The sequence below is a fragment of the Corythoichthys intestinalis genome, chromosome 19 (assembly GCF_030265065.1).
Source record: "Corythoichthys intestinalis isolate RoL2023-P3 chromosome 19, ASM3026506v1, whole genome shotgun sequence".
Lineage (NCBI taxonomy): Eukaryota > Metazoa > Chordata > Actinopteri > Syngnathiformes > Syngnathidae > Corythoichthys > Corythoichthys intestinalis.
This window is the reverse complement of record NC_080413.1, coordinates 25,637,662-25,655,016: the sequence shown is the minus strand read 5'-3', so window position 1 is coordinate 25,655,016 and position 17,355 is coordinate 25,637,662. Positions and strand designations below refer to the sequence as shown.

The 17,355-nt window shown below is 39.6% G+C and overlaps 1 protein-coding gene across 1 annotated transcript in view; it reads left to right on the top strand.

Moving 5' to 3' along the window:
- The first annotated feature begins 1,048 nt into the window (after nt 1-1,048).
- Nucleotides 1,049-17,355, top strand: part of susd6 (sushi domain containing 6) — a 56,970-nt gene continuing 40,663 nt past the window's right edge. The window contains exons 1-2 of the mRNA XM_057822400.1: nt 1,049-1,301; nt 15,970-16,140. Of these exons, the coding sequence (XP_057678383.1) occupies nt 16,011-16,140 (130 nt within the window). The 5' untranslated portion in view covers nt 1,049-1,301; nt 15,970-16,010. The remainder of the gene's footprint in view (nt 1,302-15,969; nt 16,141-17,355) is intronic.

Genomic DNA, 17,355 nt, shown 5'->3' with positions numbered 1-17,355 from the left:
GTGTGGCAGCGTTGTATTTTATTTAATTTTTTTAAAATAGCGTTTTGACAGTTGCCGTCATATTTTCGGAATCAAAGCACCATATACGGGAACAGCGTTCCCGCCCTGAATCTTATACCGGAACTTCGGTCCTGACCGTTCCCGCCCACTTTCACCCCTGGTTATAGTGAAGGTGGGCCAGAACGGTCAGGAACGCAGTTCCGATATAAGATTCAGGGCCAGAGCACAGTCCCGGTATAAGATTCAGCGCCGGAATGCTGTTCCGGTACACGGTGCTTTGATTCCGAAAATATGACGACAACTGTCAAAACGCTATGTAAAAAAAAAAAAAAAATGCTAAGCTGCCACACATGCATTTCAGCTCCAAGAAGAAAACAATCTACCAACATCAGATGTACATACACAAGTGTTAACAACAAGCATAATATAGTGCTTGTACAGCGTAATCAGTTACCACCAATATTTATTATTTTTATTATCACGGACGGCATGGAGATTTCCCCAGCTACTGCAGTTATCTGAGTCTGACGATGACGAGTGACGTCAATGTGCGAATGGACGCAGCAAAGCAAAATGCCTGGACTCATTTATCCGTTCAATTGGCTGACATACTGACATGTGATTAGCAGAGATGGTTAGCTCTGATTGATTCAAATGTGCATGTTTTCTGGAACAGCAAAAAAAAAAAAGCTTGCATTTAGTACGTGAGGAAATGAGGGAAAATAAAAATTAGGCGATGGAGGTTGGGGTTATTGCTGTTTTTTTTTTTTTTTTTTTAACTTTTTATTTTGCAAATCATTGAAAAAATACGATTTTGAATGAAAAATAGATAAAATTTTTGGCTCCGTGGCGACCTTCAGTCGAGGTTCCGGCAATAAATTCTAGCCACTTTCACCCCTGAGTGTAATAGCATAACCTAAAATATGCCATTCCTTCTTCTTGTGTTGCTCTGAATTTTCTTTGTCTCGCCGCTTTTATTCTGAAGTGTTCTGCTTTTATTTTGAAGAAGGCCTGTGATGACTTGACATATTTAGGATCCACCCTTTTCACGGAGTAGTCATGGAAACCGCGCGAGAGCAAGGCAGCTGGTCGGGTTCTCACACTGCGAGTGTTTCCGCTCACCTAAAATAAAGAAAAAAACACTGGCGAGACGAGGACAAGGAAACAGCCTCGCCGGGGAAATACGACGACGTTTGTTGAATATTTTGCCTCGTACTGTGTCGTGTGTGTTCGATAACGTCGTGGTAAATGCGTCGAATGTGAACAAGGGAGGAGGGCTCGCCGCTGGTAACCTTTTGTCGGTAAGTCGCTTTTTATTTGGCAAGCTAAGCGGAGAAAGGCGAGAGCCCTATTTTGGTATATTTGTTGTTGTTTGCTTAATCAAAAATGGGATTCAAATCACGTATGTCGAATAGAACTGAAATTAATATTCATCTTCACAACTGGAGAATAAGTTTCCCATTTATAAACTTGACGAGAAACTGCTGTTGATTAATCCAGACAAGAACGACAATCTGTCTTTCGCAACAATGACACATTCTCAGTTGCTTTCATTTTGGATATGAATAACGCTATCGTTAATGTGACTTTTTTTTATACGTGCTTAAGATACACAATTGTAATTAATATGATAATAAGCAAGTCCCGAGTGTTTCTTATGTATTGATACGTTTCGATCACGTGAACAGTGTTATTGACAGTGCTAAAAGCCTCGAACACACGGTACTTAATTAATAGGCTAATGTATAAATGTAAGCCTTAGGGTTTTTTTTCTGACCATTGCGCACACGTGGTTTGTTTTGTTTTCTACATAAATTACACTTCCACGACCACACATATGCGTGCGCTGCTGTTCTCTGCAACCCGTCACGTTCTTTTGTTTAAATATCACGCAGTACATTTGCACGTGTCCTAGCGTGTGACTGACTGTGCAGCTGTGAAGACGGCTGGACGTCTCCTGAGAATGGTTCTGATGTGTTCTAGTGTTGACTTTGGTGGGGTTGCTCATATATTTCCCCGCAACACTGTCCGATTCCACCCTCGCTTTTGTTCCAATAATACCTCGAGTCGTTTCCTGTTTTCTGGAAAGGACAGAAACGTCACAGATTTACCGTACTCAGAGATGGAAGTGATTACTGACAAACCTCAGGAAGAAGAAAGCACTTAAGGGCAACACGTTAAGATGAAATGTTTAGAATCCAGGGTTTTTGAGATTGTATTGCTTTCGTTTTGATTTACTGCTACCTGGCGCAATGGAAGCCCTCATTGAATACAATCCAATGCACTTGATTGGATTTTGAATCAGTTTTTTTCTGATCTTGGATCAGTTTAAAATGGTATTACGATTTTTGCAATTATCAGTCCATCAGGGAGACATAAAATCTTCAAATCAGTCTCAAATTTAGTGATCGCTCCAAGATTTCATAAGTAAAAGTGGCGAAATTATAAAGTATAATTCTATTTACAGTGAAACAATAAATGATTGCAAGGGGTTTTCGCTTAAGAGTTGTGTCATAACATAGCTTTTTGGCAGTGTGCAACATTGATATTCTTCCAAGTGATGAGTCAAGACTTGTCTAAGACAAGACCACACCAAGACTTAGGCATCGAGCTAAGGCAAGACTGGGACAAAAAAAAATTTTTTTTTCAAAAATGTTGCTTTAAAGCTGTAGTCATTTTTAGGAATGGTGGAAGGTTGCCAAAGAATTGAATGTATGTGTTGTTTTAGCCACTTGCACTTACACGTGAACAGCCTTATATGTGAAAGCAATTTCCCGGGTCGACTGACACGGAGAAAATGACGCGAACATTTAATGAGTTGCATCTTAGTACAATGTCCGGGACTTTCCCGGGAAGCGGTGTGTGTGAAAACAGGCGATAAAGTCACCGGTTACAGCACGGTGGCTGATGACTTAAATATCATGGCATTCGCAGTAAGACGAAAAGTGGTAAACAAACATCGCGATTATCAACACAGCATACTGGAAATGGCTAAATTAAACTAAAAACATAACAAAATGAAATTGCTACTGGATCATAGACCCGAGGAATAGAGTCCATTGTCCATGTTTGGAAATGTGTGGTTTATTTGACAGAGGGATGCGTTCAAGGGTTTATTATTTCATATACAAGTGATCGCGGAAAAGGGGGAATAACACAATGGGTCCGTGACAGTAGGTCGACGGAGATCAATAATACTAACCTAAGTGGTGGGCATAGAGCCAATAAGACAACAAAACAACTAGGCCTGCAAGCAGGACTGAACGGGCCCTCGCAATCTAGCGCAACTCTGATGTCACGCAACTCGGACAGTGTGCAGGTCAGGGTGGTGGCAGATCCTCCTCTCTAGTCATCTCATTAGAACCTAACATGCTCGAAAGTTGCCTCTTTACATTCACACACCTAAGAGATAAAAACCCCTATTGGAGAGAGTACTACAAAAAAGGAGCGAATAAAGGGTCGTCACGGCAACAGACAGAGACATGTGGACATGGGCCGTAAAATAAGTATTTCAAAAAGGTCTTGAAACTACAATGACCAACCTGAAAAGAACTGGACATATATTAGAAAAATGAGTGACTTTCTATTGCCACTAGTTGGTGCTATAGGGTTGATGCAAATGACCCCTACAAGACCCTTCAGAGTATGACTCAACAAGCACGAGATGTTTGGCGCAGATGTGTTGTAGAAGTTATGACTGTTCAAAACTTTTGGTGAGACGAAATGGGTTCAGTCATTTTTACTTCTCCTGTTGGACCCTTCTGCTTCACCCAAACCTCAGTATTTTTCATCAGGCACCTGAACACATGTCTTAAGGCTCCCCTCTTGCAGGTTTGAGGTGAATAGATTTTTTTTCCTTGGAGGAGGAGCCTGTTTCGTAAAAAAAGGCATTTCCTGTTCCCACTAGGTGGCGCTAGGCCTAATGGGTAATATTTCAATGCACTCTTGTTAAGGGTGGGATCCCGCACATACATGCCAGATATGAAAAAGATTGAACGTTGTTTCAAGGAGCTATTAGTCATTTACTGAATTTGTCATTTTGCCGAAAAAATGGCTGACTTTGGCACCACGCCCACGTCAGACCCATTAATGAAAACGCACCATTTTGAAAATTTTAGATCTCCTATGTCTCCTGAATAGTCTAACCAATTTTGAAGATGATCCAACTAATTCCCTCTGTGACAAGGTCTCAAATGTGCACCCTGTTAATTGATAAAAATTTCACATTTGATCCAAAATACCCGTTTTCCTGTTGGGTTTGGAATATGGGTTCAAGAGACTTTTTGGAGCAGTTTTGCACAAGGTATCGACTCCCCAAATTTCATAACTCTATGTTAAAAAAACCTAATAGGAAACGCCTTTTTGAAAAATTCAAGGGGGCGCCACTGAGCCATTTTGTTACATTTTTTTGAAACGCCACAAGATTATCGAAATCCACGCAAAGCCGCATGTATGTGCAAAATTTGGTGAGTTTTCGTGCATGTTCAGGCCTCCAAATGTATACTTTACTACAAATGGATAAAAAATTCACATTCGATCCAAAATAACCGATTTTCTGTTGGATTTGGAAAATGGGTGCAAGAGACTTTTTGGAGCAGTTTTGCATAAGGTATGGACTCCCCAAATTTCATTGCTCTACGTTGAAAAAACCCAATAGGAAAGGCCTTTTTTAAAACTCCTTTCTGTCGCCACTAGTTGGCACTGTAGAGTTGATGCAAATGACCCCTACCAGACCCTTCAGAGTATGACTCTCAACAAGCACGGGAAGTTTGGCGCAGATATGTAGTATATCTGCCGAGTTATGACTGTTCAAAGTCTTTTGCGAGACAAATTGTTGACGGTCATTTTCACTTTCCTGTTTGGACCCCTCCGCTTCAACGAAACCTTAATATTTTTCATCAGGCACCTGAACACAGGTCTTAAGGCTCCCCTGATGCAGGTTTGAGGTCAACAGATTTTTTTTCCTTGGAGGAGGAACCTGTCTCGTAAAAAAAGGCATTTCCTGTTCTCACTAGGGGGCGCTAGGCCTAATGGGTAATATTTCAATGCACTCGTGTTAAGGGTGGGATGTCGCACATACATGCCAGATATGAAAAAGATTGAACGTTGTGTGAAGGAACTATTAGTCATTTACTGAATTTGTCATTTTGCCGAAAAAATGGCCGACTTTGGCACTACGCCCAGGTCAGACCCGTGAATGAAAACGCACCATTTTAAAAACTTAAGACCTCATATGTCTCCTGAACAGTCTTACCAATTTTGAAGATGATCCAACTAACCCCCTTGGCGAAAAGGCCTCAAATGTGCACCCTGTAAATCGATAAAAATGTCATATTCGATCCAAAATAACCAATTTCCTGTTGGGTTTGGAATATGGGTGCCAATGCTTTTTTGGAGCGGTTTTGGACAAGGTATAGACTCCCCAAATTTCATTGCTCTACATTGACAGACCCTAATGTTATAGGCCAATTTTAAAATTTCAAGGGGGCGCCACTGAGCCATTTTGTTACATTTTTTTCAATGTTGCAAAATTATCGAAATTTACAATTTTCCGCACGTATTTGCAAATTTTGGTGACTTTTCGTGCATGTTCAGGCCTCCAAATTGGCCATTTTCATTTGCCCTGAAAAAAAAAAAATAAATAAATAAATAATCCTTTGCAAAACAATAGGGCCTTCGCACGCCTAGTGCTCGGGCCCTAAATATACTCACGTACCAGTACAACATAGCGGATTTCAAAACAAGGGCGGCAGACGAACAAGCTAGCAAATGCACGAAATTCGAGAGTAAGAAGTGTTGAATGGCGCCCAGCAAGTTAATATCTCGGCACCCTTCTCTTGGATCGCCTGGGCTTACATACAGTCTTGATGAGCTTGAATTGGCTGCAGGTACGACGTCGGTAACGCTCCCACAACTGGCTCCGTAACGAAACACGATCTGACTAACAGAATGTAACAGCCGATGCCAACCAAAAATGACGTAATGTTCGGGTTATAGAATCGCGCTAGCAGCCTTCCCCACACAAAGAGCGCAAAGTGGGCAACACTGGACAAGTCCGTGAAAGTGTCCATCCCGCGTCATTCACGGGATATCTCTCCATGCATGAAAGCAATGACTTGAGTAAATCCCGCGTCATCTTACACGGGAATTTATCGTGGTATGTGTGTGAAAGGGGCTCTGGTCTATTGCCTCCCTATTATTTAATTATTGAAGTTGAAAAATATCAGTTCATTGTTCATTTTCACTCGACTCAACAGAAAATCCTATTTCTTTTGTTCTAACAGTTTTCCATTTGATGGTTGTTTTTATATATTGTCGAATGCTTTTTTATGTGTATTGAAATTATGGCATGAGTAATGTACAGGGGTTGGACAAAATGGAAACACCTAACATTTTGGCATCATAATCATTGAGCATAATTGTTAAAGAATGGCATGAGGAACATTCTAATGAAGTTGAGCATCTTGTATGGGCAGTACAATCCCCAGACCTCAACATTACTGAGCATTTATAGTCAGTTTTATAGATTCAAGTAAGACGTCTATTTCCACTGTCATTGTCTATTAAAGGGTTAGAGGGTATTATAACTGAAGAATGGCTTAAAATTCCTTTGGAAACAATTCACAAGTTGTATGAATCAATACGTCGGAGAATTGAGGCTGTAATTGCCGCAAGAGGTGGACTTACACCATAGTAAATTAGTTTTTGTTGAGTTTTTTAAAAGATGTTTCCATTATTTTGTACAACCCCTGTAGTTTAAATGGCGGCATAAATAATAAAAAATAAAATGGACAAAACGTCACATTTTAAAATGCTGGACTCAGTCACATTATCACTTCTGTTCTGTCTGTCCTTGTCAATCAGTCAAAAGGGGCATTCCCTTGCCGGGTTGGGTCACTGTGATTTGATCCAGGTTTTGTGACTTTGTTTGCTGAAATGGAATTCCAGCATCAATTCCATCTTGGGCCACGGGAACAGCCGCATGAATGCTTTCACTCTCCTACTCCCCCTCACTACCTGTATATTAAGTGATGCATTCAAAATAACTGAAAATTGCAGTCTTCAGCAAAGAGATCAAGGCACGTAAGCCACACAGGACACAAACAACCCAATTCGTTAATTATTGATATTGATTGATCAACTAGTATTTATATTATTCTCTCCTAAATAGAGTTTGACTCGATGAAGTGGAATCACATTAACGTCAACCCAGTTCATTTTAGTGTTTTACCAACCACAAGGAATACTAAATATCTATGTTGCGTAGCCAAGAGAGAAGTCCATGCACTGTGGCGCTTAATACCATGTAGTGACTAGTTTGCCCAATGCAGCGCTTCATCGTAGTGCTCCCTCCACAGCTGCGGGAGCATTGAGGCCTATCTGGTGGAAATATCCTCTCGGCTGTTTCTTTGACACAATGAGTGCTTTCTGCCCATGGACATATGCCCGTGCTACTGCTTCCTTGGGCTACTTGCATTCACGGAGTAGCGGGCAGCTGAAAAGCCGCAGTAGCAGCCTGCTGGATGGATGCTTTTCAGACTGGTATCTTAAGTGTTGTTAAAACCTGTAGGAACTCTTTAAGGATACTAAGTTGAAATAAACTTGTAATGTGTTAATTGATGTAAAAAATATTTTATATAATGTTTAAAAAATGTAATAGATTGTGTTACAGTGGAATATATTTTCTAACTAAGAGGTTTCTTTATCACATTTTTTAGAGCTGTAATTGTAATTCTGTGTTAAAGTGACATTTTGGCTCAAAATCATCCCACCGTCAGATTATAACACCTGTTTATTCCTTGTTGTCTTTATAATATGTAATATGCCATCATAATGTTTGAAAACACCTGCATATTATTCAACATTTATGCAAATCAATCCAAGTATGTGTTACCAGGACTCTGCACAGCCCGTATCAAAGAATTACCGTAGTTTTCGCACTATAAGGCGCACCTGACTATAAGCCGCCACCCACCAAATTTGGCACGAAAACTGCATTTGTTCATAGACAAACCGGGCTGGACTATAAACTGCAGCTGTCCTCACTATATTATGAGATGGTTAGACCAAAAGATATTAACCAACAACACTTTATTTGATAGCGGCATTATAAAACTGTCATGAGAACAAATGAACCACCATGAAGCTTTGCAGCCTCATTGCTTCAAAAAGCTTCATTTGGCCATCACTGCTCCCTTGAGGGAGGCAGTCAACCTGTGCTGCCAGGTGCTGTCAACACTGTTGTCATCCAACATGCCTCCTAGCATTCATTGCGGCACTGCAGATGTAAATAACAATCAAAATTCATGTTCTGTGCTCATTTCTTCAGTTGCTGTTCCAGTGGTTTCATTAATTGCAAGATATGGTATTTGGTAACATTTTATTTGATCGTGGTGTCATAGAACTGTCATTAGACAATCATACTTATGACATGGCATTGTCATGAGCATTAATGGATGCTTATAACTCGTGCTGCAACGATTAATGAATTAACTCGAGTATTCGATTAGAAAAAAATCTTAGAATTAAATTTTGTCGCCTCGAGTATTCGTTTAATTAAAGTGGCGTTTTAATGTTTTATTTTGAAAGTATTTACATTTAGTTCATTGATTAGGGTGGATACATTGCCCTCTGGTCTGCCTCATTTCACATGGCTGAATCCAACTGCTCCCTATTAAGACCAACGTAAACTATGTTTTTCTTTGGGCTAATGTTTTTTAATGCATTCGTAATTTAGTTTATATGTATATTTAACCGTTTTTTGTGTTAATATGAGTCTGAACCATTTGTTAAGAGCATTGGGAAAAAATAGCATTTTATAGCATTTAAGCTAGATGACTTTCGCCATGTAAGTTAACCAATTGTTCTTTTGTTGTACATGGATCCTCATTTATTTATTTTTAATACCGTTTGAAGCTCAGCTCAGGTATTTTAATTTTTCATGTTCCTTTTCCGATTATTCGAACTACCTAGTTCACAGGTGTCAAACCGATTCCAGAAAGGGCCAAGTGGGTGCAAGTTTGCTTTCCAACCAATGAAGAGGATACCTTTTCAACAATCAGATCTTTTACATGTGTAATCAGTTAAACTTTGTCAGATGCTGCTTGTTTCAAAAGGACGTTCATTGGTTAAACTCTCAGCACGGTATCGGTTGGAACAAAATCCAGCACCCACTTGGCCCTTTCTGGAATCGGTTTGACACCTGTGGCTTAGTTCATCAATTAATCGACTACTAAAATAATCGATAGCTGCAGCCCTACTTATAACAGATGTCTTTTAGTGTTATCTGGCAAATGATCTTCCTTTTGAAAGGATGTAAAAGATCCAAGCTGGACATAAATGGAGTTAGTGACATAATTTGCCGGATGACACGTAATGACATAAGCAATCAGTAATGCCTATGACAGTGTCATGTCATAACTGTGACGGTCTTATGACAGTCCTATGATGCCGCTGTCAAAAGTGTTATCTATTAACCCAAAAAAATCAACAAATAAGCCGCACTGGACTATAAGCCGCAGGATTCAAAGTGTGGGTAAAAAGTAGCGGCTTATAGTCCGAAAATTACGATGCCTTTGGTTGTCTGTGGTTGTTCTGTTAACCCCCAGGTGCAATTGCCATGAATGAAGATCTTTAAGATTGTGAAGTAGAAGACATTGCTGAAACAAGCTGCTTTTTAGCGAGCCACCAATTGTCTCACAGTTCGTTTATTCACTGGTATCCTTCCAAATGTTCTATCTTTCAAGGATGACTCACAAACAGTTATGAAATTTCAATAACACAGTTTTCAAATTGTAATGATCGGTAATACTGTATTTGGCTTCTCTGAAAGGAGCAGTTGTATTGTGTAGCTGACTCGTTTATATTTTGTGAGGGAGCGGAAACATAGTGGCTCAACAACTGTAACAATGGCAGCAGCAGCTAAAAGGATGAAATTAGGTGTTATTGATATGCTCCCACCATGTTCGATCATTACAGTGACGTAACAGGATGCGGTGTGTGAACAGATTCGACAGTTGAGTTGGAGGACACATCTTTGTTTAGGATGCGTGTTGTTAGCATCCTCAAACATGCTCAAGATTTGCTGACTTGATGTTTGATATAGTGACACCTTTTCTTTTCACTGCTCAACAAAGAGTAATGTATTAATTGACTAAAAGCAATGATGGCCTATTTAATTTTGTGTCATTTGTTTCATGTAAACTTTAAACGCTTGATCGTGGCTTTACCAAACCATCATATATTTTGGCATGATACAAGCATGCATCCATTTTTTTCTCTGTTAGTAGACGTGAAGATTTTGACACCTAATTGCATAGTTCAGGACTCCTCTAAAACACTTGTGTGAAAGCAATTAACATGATTGTGCTTAAATTTTCACTTTACAAAATACCAGCCACTCAAGAGTCTCAGGTTCTCAATTTGTAAAAATTGTTTGGAGTAAGACGGTGTGTGCGTGTACAATGTTTCCTCAAGGATTATTTTCAGCAGAGGGGGCAGAAATGAATTAATCCTTCCATCAATCCGTCCATTTTCGACACCGCTTATCTTTGTCAGAGTCGTGGGGTGCTGGAGCCTATCCCAGCTGACTTCGGGCAAATGGCTCAGTACACCCTAAAATGGTCGCCAATCAGTCGTACGGCACACACACACAGAAAACCCTTCATACTAACAATCACATCGCCATCGAGTGAGAATCGATTCCACACTGCCTGGTCCTGTAATTTTACTGCAAATTTAAGAATATTTATACTTTTTCTAAATTCCAGCTAGAATTCAAGCCACATTAACATGGTTTGTTATAAACCAATCCATTTTTAAATCCATCAATAATTCAGCCAGTTAAGAGTGTTTTAGTGGGGAAAACTCACTCACCTTAGGTAGTACAATAGACCCTGCCAGAGACGACAGCCGTTGATTACTAATGCCATCAACTTCGCTTTTAGACATTTTGCCTTTATATATCTGATATCTTTGAGATGGACCCCATTTTACTGACGGCACATGATACGGTTGCGCAGCAAATTTAAATGGAACAGTTTTAAGATCCGGCGTGTTTATTTTATTTTTAGATTATGACAATGGTCGAGTATTCTTTGAGGCGTGAGAAATTTAAGGTTTGGCATAGGGCAGGGGTCCCTAAACTTTTTCCTGTGAGGGCCACATAACTTTTCCCTTCTCTGATGAGGGTGCCGGGGTCCGTTTGTAACAGAAAAAGTGTGACGATTGCAGGAGTGCCTAAATGTAAACATGTATTGTTTTTCAGAAAGCCACAATCAAATAACCCTTTCTGGATTCTTCATGGAACAAAAGTAAATAAAATAAAAATAATAATAATATAATATAATTAATAATAACACTGTTAATTAAATAGATAATAACCAAATAACCCTCTCTGGGTTCTTCACAGATAAAGCCAGGAAATAAATAACACAATTAAAAAAAAAATAAAAATAAAAATAAAAAAATGTTCAGGGGGCCGGACCAAATGTGGAGGCGGGCCGTATCCGGCCCGTGGGCCGTAGTTTGGGGACCCCTGGCATAGGGCATGAGAATGGCTTGAAATGTGTGAGAAAAACACTCAGAGCGTGAGAGTTGAGAATCCTTATAGATTGACCTCTTAGTAAGCGGAACCTTTTTAATTAGAAATGCCATGCCAACAGAATCTTTTGGAGGTTTTTTTTTTTCTTTTATTGTTGCTCTCCATCTGACTTTATTTTGCCCTTCATATGCCAAAGACTATTTGCCAGGCTCTCTAACCCCTGGCTGAGATTTTGAATGACAAAAAAAGATTTTGAATCTCCTTACATAGAGAAACAAATATCGTATAACACCCATGGTTTCAAAGGTCGTCATGGGACTTTTATTTATTTATTTTTTTGCATTTTCCATCCCTTTGGGTTTGTTGTCAAATCTGGTTTGCGACATTCTCTCCCACTGACCTGCACTGCATGCAGGTATCTGTTGCCATGAAAACCTCAGGAACATAAGGAAGACGCTGAGTGGGCAGGGCCATAAGCCTACTGTTTATTGCGAATTTCTCACAATTTTCAAATTCCCTTTAGCTTCAGTCATGTAAAACACTACTAGAGTGAAGTACTTGTAGCCTCATCAGATATAGTGGGATTGGTATACTTGGACACTCCACTCTGTGAATTTAACTTAATACATCGAAAGATATGGCATTGCAAACATTTTTGTATACCAGGTGCTGTATGTTAAACATGTTGAACATACACCTCCTTAAAGATAACATCCATATCTGAATCATGAAAACAATACCTTGTATTTGCAGGTGTGTGGAAAAGTTTCGACACGTTTGATAATTTTATAAATCATTGGTTGTTTTGATAAGCAATTTCAATTGAATACAGAAGTAGAAAAAAGTTTAGAGGAGATAGGAAAGTGTGCAATGATTAAACAAAAGAAGCCTGGTGTGTAAATTTAAGTGCCCTTTTTTTTTACTTGATTTAATACCTTTAGCTGTAGTTATTGGAACACACCTTTTGTTTGGTAAGCTCACTAGCACTTGACCTAAATATACATGTGAAACCAGTTTTGAAAAAGAGTTATTTAAAGTGGCCATTTGCAAGTGTTTCTTGTCTTTGCATCTTCTCTGAAGAGTGATGTCATGGGAGCCTCAAAGAAACTCTCATTTGACCTGAAAACAAACATTGTTTCAACATCCTGGTGTCGGGTAGGAGTGTCTAAACCAGACATCATGTCCAAAGTCCGGCCCAGGGGCCAAATGCGGCCCGTGGTCAAATTTCATCCATCCAGCCCCCAGCCTCTGTCATAAAATCAATAACGTCTGGCCCGCACACAGACTTAATAAATTGGTCAGCAGTACTGCTACCAGCTTACACACTAAATGCTGCTCCTCATTTACTCACTAAAAGGCAGCAGCACTCTAAGCAACATTACCCCGTGTGACCGTTTACTCCCAATTTTCTAAAATGGCGACAATCAACAAAAAAACGAAAGTTGACTGCGACGGCCGATGCTTCAAGGATAGGTGAAAATTGGACTATTTCTTCACTAAAATACGCAACAACTGTGTCTGGCTCATTTGCAAAGAGACAGTTGCTGTTTTTAAAGAGTTCAATGTGAGGCGATATTACCAAACAAGACACGCTGACATGTACGACAAGATTACAGGGAAGATACGTTGCGAGAAATTGAAGCAACTTGAAGCTAGTTTATTTTTACAGCAGCAGGATTTCGCAAGAGCCAGAGAGTTGAAAGACAATGCCACAAAGGCTAGTTGCGAGATTGTTGAAATTATTAATCCCACCCCCAACCCCCCCCCCCCCCCAAAAAAAAAAAAAAAAAAAGCAAAAAAAAAAAAAGCAAAGCAAATGTGACACACAGAACGGCTTGCTAAAATTTATAAATAAATATTAAATATTGTTGTACATAAAGGACGTCAGCCAAGGTCGGCCCCCCACGTTTTTACCACACCAAATTTGGCCCCCTTTGCAAAAAGTTTGGACACCCCTGTTCTAAACTATTCCTGAAAGGGCGACAGTATGTGCAGGTTTTCATTTCAACTGATCAAGAGGTCAGCTTTTCAATCTGGTGTCTTACAATTGTTATCAGTTTATTACAGCCAGGGGATGCTTTTTTTCAGCAGAGACCTCATTGGCAAAAGTTTACGTGCTATAGCAGTATAAACACAAAACCTGCACCCAGTTTAGATGCCCCTGTTTTCAGAATAAAAAAGCTACTTCAGAAATTTCAGCTTTTAGTTTCCACTATGAGGAACATGCTGAAGAAATGGAAAACCACATACACAGGTTTTAGTTAAGGCCCAGAGTGTCAGGCCAAGATTGTCAGATAAGCAAGGGCGAAGAGTGGTTAGAACAGTCAAACTCAGCCGAAAGACCAGCGCCAAAGACCTAAAACGTGATGTCGCTGCAAATGTTGTCATTGTGCATCGTTCAATTATTCATCGCACTTTGCACAAGTAGATGCTATATGGTTCGCTGGGGGCATACTAAACATTTGGACAAGCCAGCTTCATTTTGTGTTAAGGTACTGTGTGAACTAATGAAACAAACATCGATTATTTTAAAAATAACAAGTGGCGATATGCATGGAGGATGAAGAACACAGCATATACCACTTCAACACTTGCTACCCACAGTAGCATTTTGTTTTAGTTCAATCATGCTCTGGGACTTGCAGCTAGTGCAGTTACTGGCAGTCTTGTTAACAGTTGAAAGTTGCATGGATTCCAGTTTAATTTAGCAGTTTCTTGAGAACAGTGTTCAAGAATCACTGACAAAGTTGAAGCTGTGCCAGGGCCTTATACTTACACTGCTCAAAATCTGCAATGGCATTAACTCATAGCAAAAGGTACAATGTTCTGGTATGGCCATCTCAGTCTGCAGACATGAATATTACTGAAAACATATAGTGTGACTTAAAGCGGGTTGTCCATGCTCGCAAACCATCAAACCTGACTGAACTGGAGATGTTTTGTAAAGAAAAGTCCAAAATAATTTCAACCAGAATCCAGAGCCTCATTGAAAGCAATAGAAAGCATTTAGAGCAGTGGTTCTTAACCTGGGTTCGATCGAACCCCAGGGGTTCGGTGAGTAGGTCTTAGGGGTTTGGCGAAGGTAAAAAGGCAGAGCCCTATTTTCGTATGCTGATTAAAACTAGGCAAAGTGAGTTTTTAGACCAGGTTTTTGACTGGTTTGCTCTAGGGCTGCAGCTATCGAATATTTTAGTAGTCGATTAATTGATGGACTACTTAGTTCGAATAATCGAGTAATCGGATAAGAAACATGAAAAATTAAAATACCTGAGCTGAGCCTACAACGGTATAATTTGTTGTTTTTTTTAATGAGGATCTATGTACAACAAATGAACAATTGGCTAACATGCATAGAAAAAGTCTGCTACTTTAAATGCTATAAAATGCTAGTTTTTTATTTATTTATTTATTTTTTTACAATGCTCTTAAGAAATGGTTCAGACACATATTATCACAAAAAATGGCTAAATATACCTATAAACTACATTAGGAATGCATTAAAAAACATTAGCTCAAACAAAAACTTAGCTTACTTTGGTCTTAACAGGGAGCAGTTGGATTCAGCCATATGAAAAGAGGCAGACCAGAGGGGAGTGTATCCACCCTAATCAATGAAACTAAATGCAAACACCTTCAAAATAAACCATAACCGAAGCAACAAAATTTAATTTAAATATTTTTTCTAATCGAATACTCGAGTTAATCAATTAATCGTTGCAGCACTGGTTTGCTCCCAATTTTAACTGCTGGTCCTCCATCTGATGGGACGAGAAACTGGTGTGCTCAGTGGCAGGTTGACTCGCACTTGGTATGAGGGAATACAACAGACCAATGGGCAGCGTGGTCTCCAATTTTGACCTGTTTATAAATTATAACATGCTGTCCAAATGAGAAGAATTTTGTATGGGAATTTGCTAAATTACTAGCTTTTGAATTTGTAAAAACTGCTTTATTATTTAATTCCGAAGGGTTCGGTGAATCAACATGTGAAACCTGTGGGGTTCAGTACCATTAGCAAGGTTAAGAATCACTGTCGGAGGCTAGAGGCTGTCGTTTTTGAAAAGGAAGATCTACTAAACATTGATGTTGTTTTTCTGTTGGGGTGCCCAAATTTATCCAGCTGGCTTTTTTTCATTAGATAAATATTGCCTATTCCCTAACACCTATTTATGTGTTTTCATTTTTTCAAATATCACTGTTTGTCCATTATATGATGTATTTAACTCAATTTGCTTCTCCTTGAAACCAATGATTTATGTAAGAAATTCTTGAAAATGATCAGGGATGCCCAGGCTTTTTCATACCACTGTGTTCGACCACCTAAATATCTTTCACCATCCCTTGTCTGTATGTTGCGAGTTACGTAATACGATCCTGAACGATAATCCATGTCCCTCCCTCACTTTCTCTTTACGTGGCTGGAACAGGTTAAGCCGTAGAGGACTCTTGCCGGTTGTTGGAGGAAAAGATGTGCAATGGAATGGTAGCGTTACATACGAGAGCCCCTTCTTCTTCCTCCTCCTCCATTCTAGCCCACAGGCTGGCCTTACCCACTCTTCTCATCCTCTTCACTCTGCTCCAACATGGCCGCGCATCAGGTAAGACATACACACAAAAATTGCATACTCCTTTTTGTCCTCTAACACATTTATATGGATAAACCCTTGCAATTTCAAAATAGTTCCAGCGATTTTTTTAAAGTTCTGTTTTATTCGTTTTGCAGGGAAGTCAACTTAAATTGTCTTCCTTTTACCTTTGGGTCACTCAGGTTGAAGTACTGCTCACTCCACGGTTCTGTTCATGACCTTAATGAATTGCAAAAGTTCCCTCAGCGATTGAGTGAAACAGAAAGATAATGTTGTCTGCTGCGGTCATGTTGCTGTCATAAGTTTATAATCAGATATGACAGTTCATGTCCTCTGAGAGCTTTTAGCAGCGCAAGCAAGCTTTCATTTTTAGCCTGCACCAAACCTTTCGTTCAAGGTCTTTACTTTTATAGGAGGAAAGTATTTTTTTTCTTCATACTGAGTTGTCCTTTTGTTTGTTTTATGCTGAAGTCTAATTCTACTGTTTTTATCAAGGACTTGACGTTCAAGTCATACAAACAGTACATTGTTGACGTTGCATACTTGGAAGCCTTTGCATGGGCCAGCTTTCCGTTCACTTCAGCTCTCTGATGTCCCTCCTACACACACAAGCACACGCCATCTGCAAACACGTGCGCACACACACAAAGTCAGCTCGTGAAATGTGCCAGATGTCCTTGCTGCCGGCCGGGTTTAGGGTGTCTATATGTATGTGTTAATTTAAATTAGGTTGGAGATGTTGTAGTGTGTGTGTGTGTGAGTGGCTGGAAGTGTTAGGTTTACTTTTTTAAATGCCTTGAATAAATACATGTGTCTTTGGGCGCATAGTTGTACAAGCAACACAATAGAGAAAGAGGGAGGTGGCACCACTGATCCCAAGTGTATCGTGTCTATTATGTAACACATGATTCGTGTTGAGCCCACAGGGCTGCTCTGACGATCACGTTCAGGGTCCAATTCACTGCTAAGCTAGTCCGGCTAAATGTATCCTTAAATCCGCAGGTCACGTGCTCTGTGTGTATGTGTGTTTGTCTGTGCTCAGCTGTTGGTGGTGCATCATTTTGCACACTAAGGCTTAAATTTGCTTCTGAGAGCAATGATTTGTCAATTATTTTAATATCAATTTTCATCTGAACTAAATTGTAGTTTTAATCACACATATTAACAGATTATCATCTAATAGTTATGGCTCTGTCTGTTTAGAGTGTACATTGAAAGATTTTATAC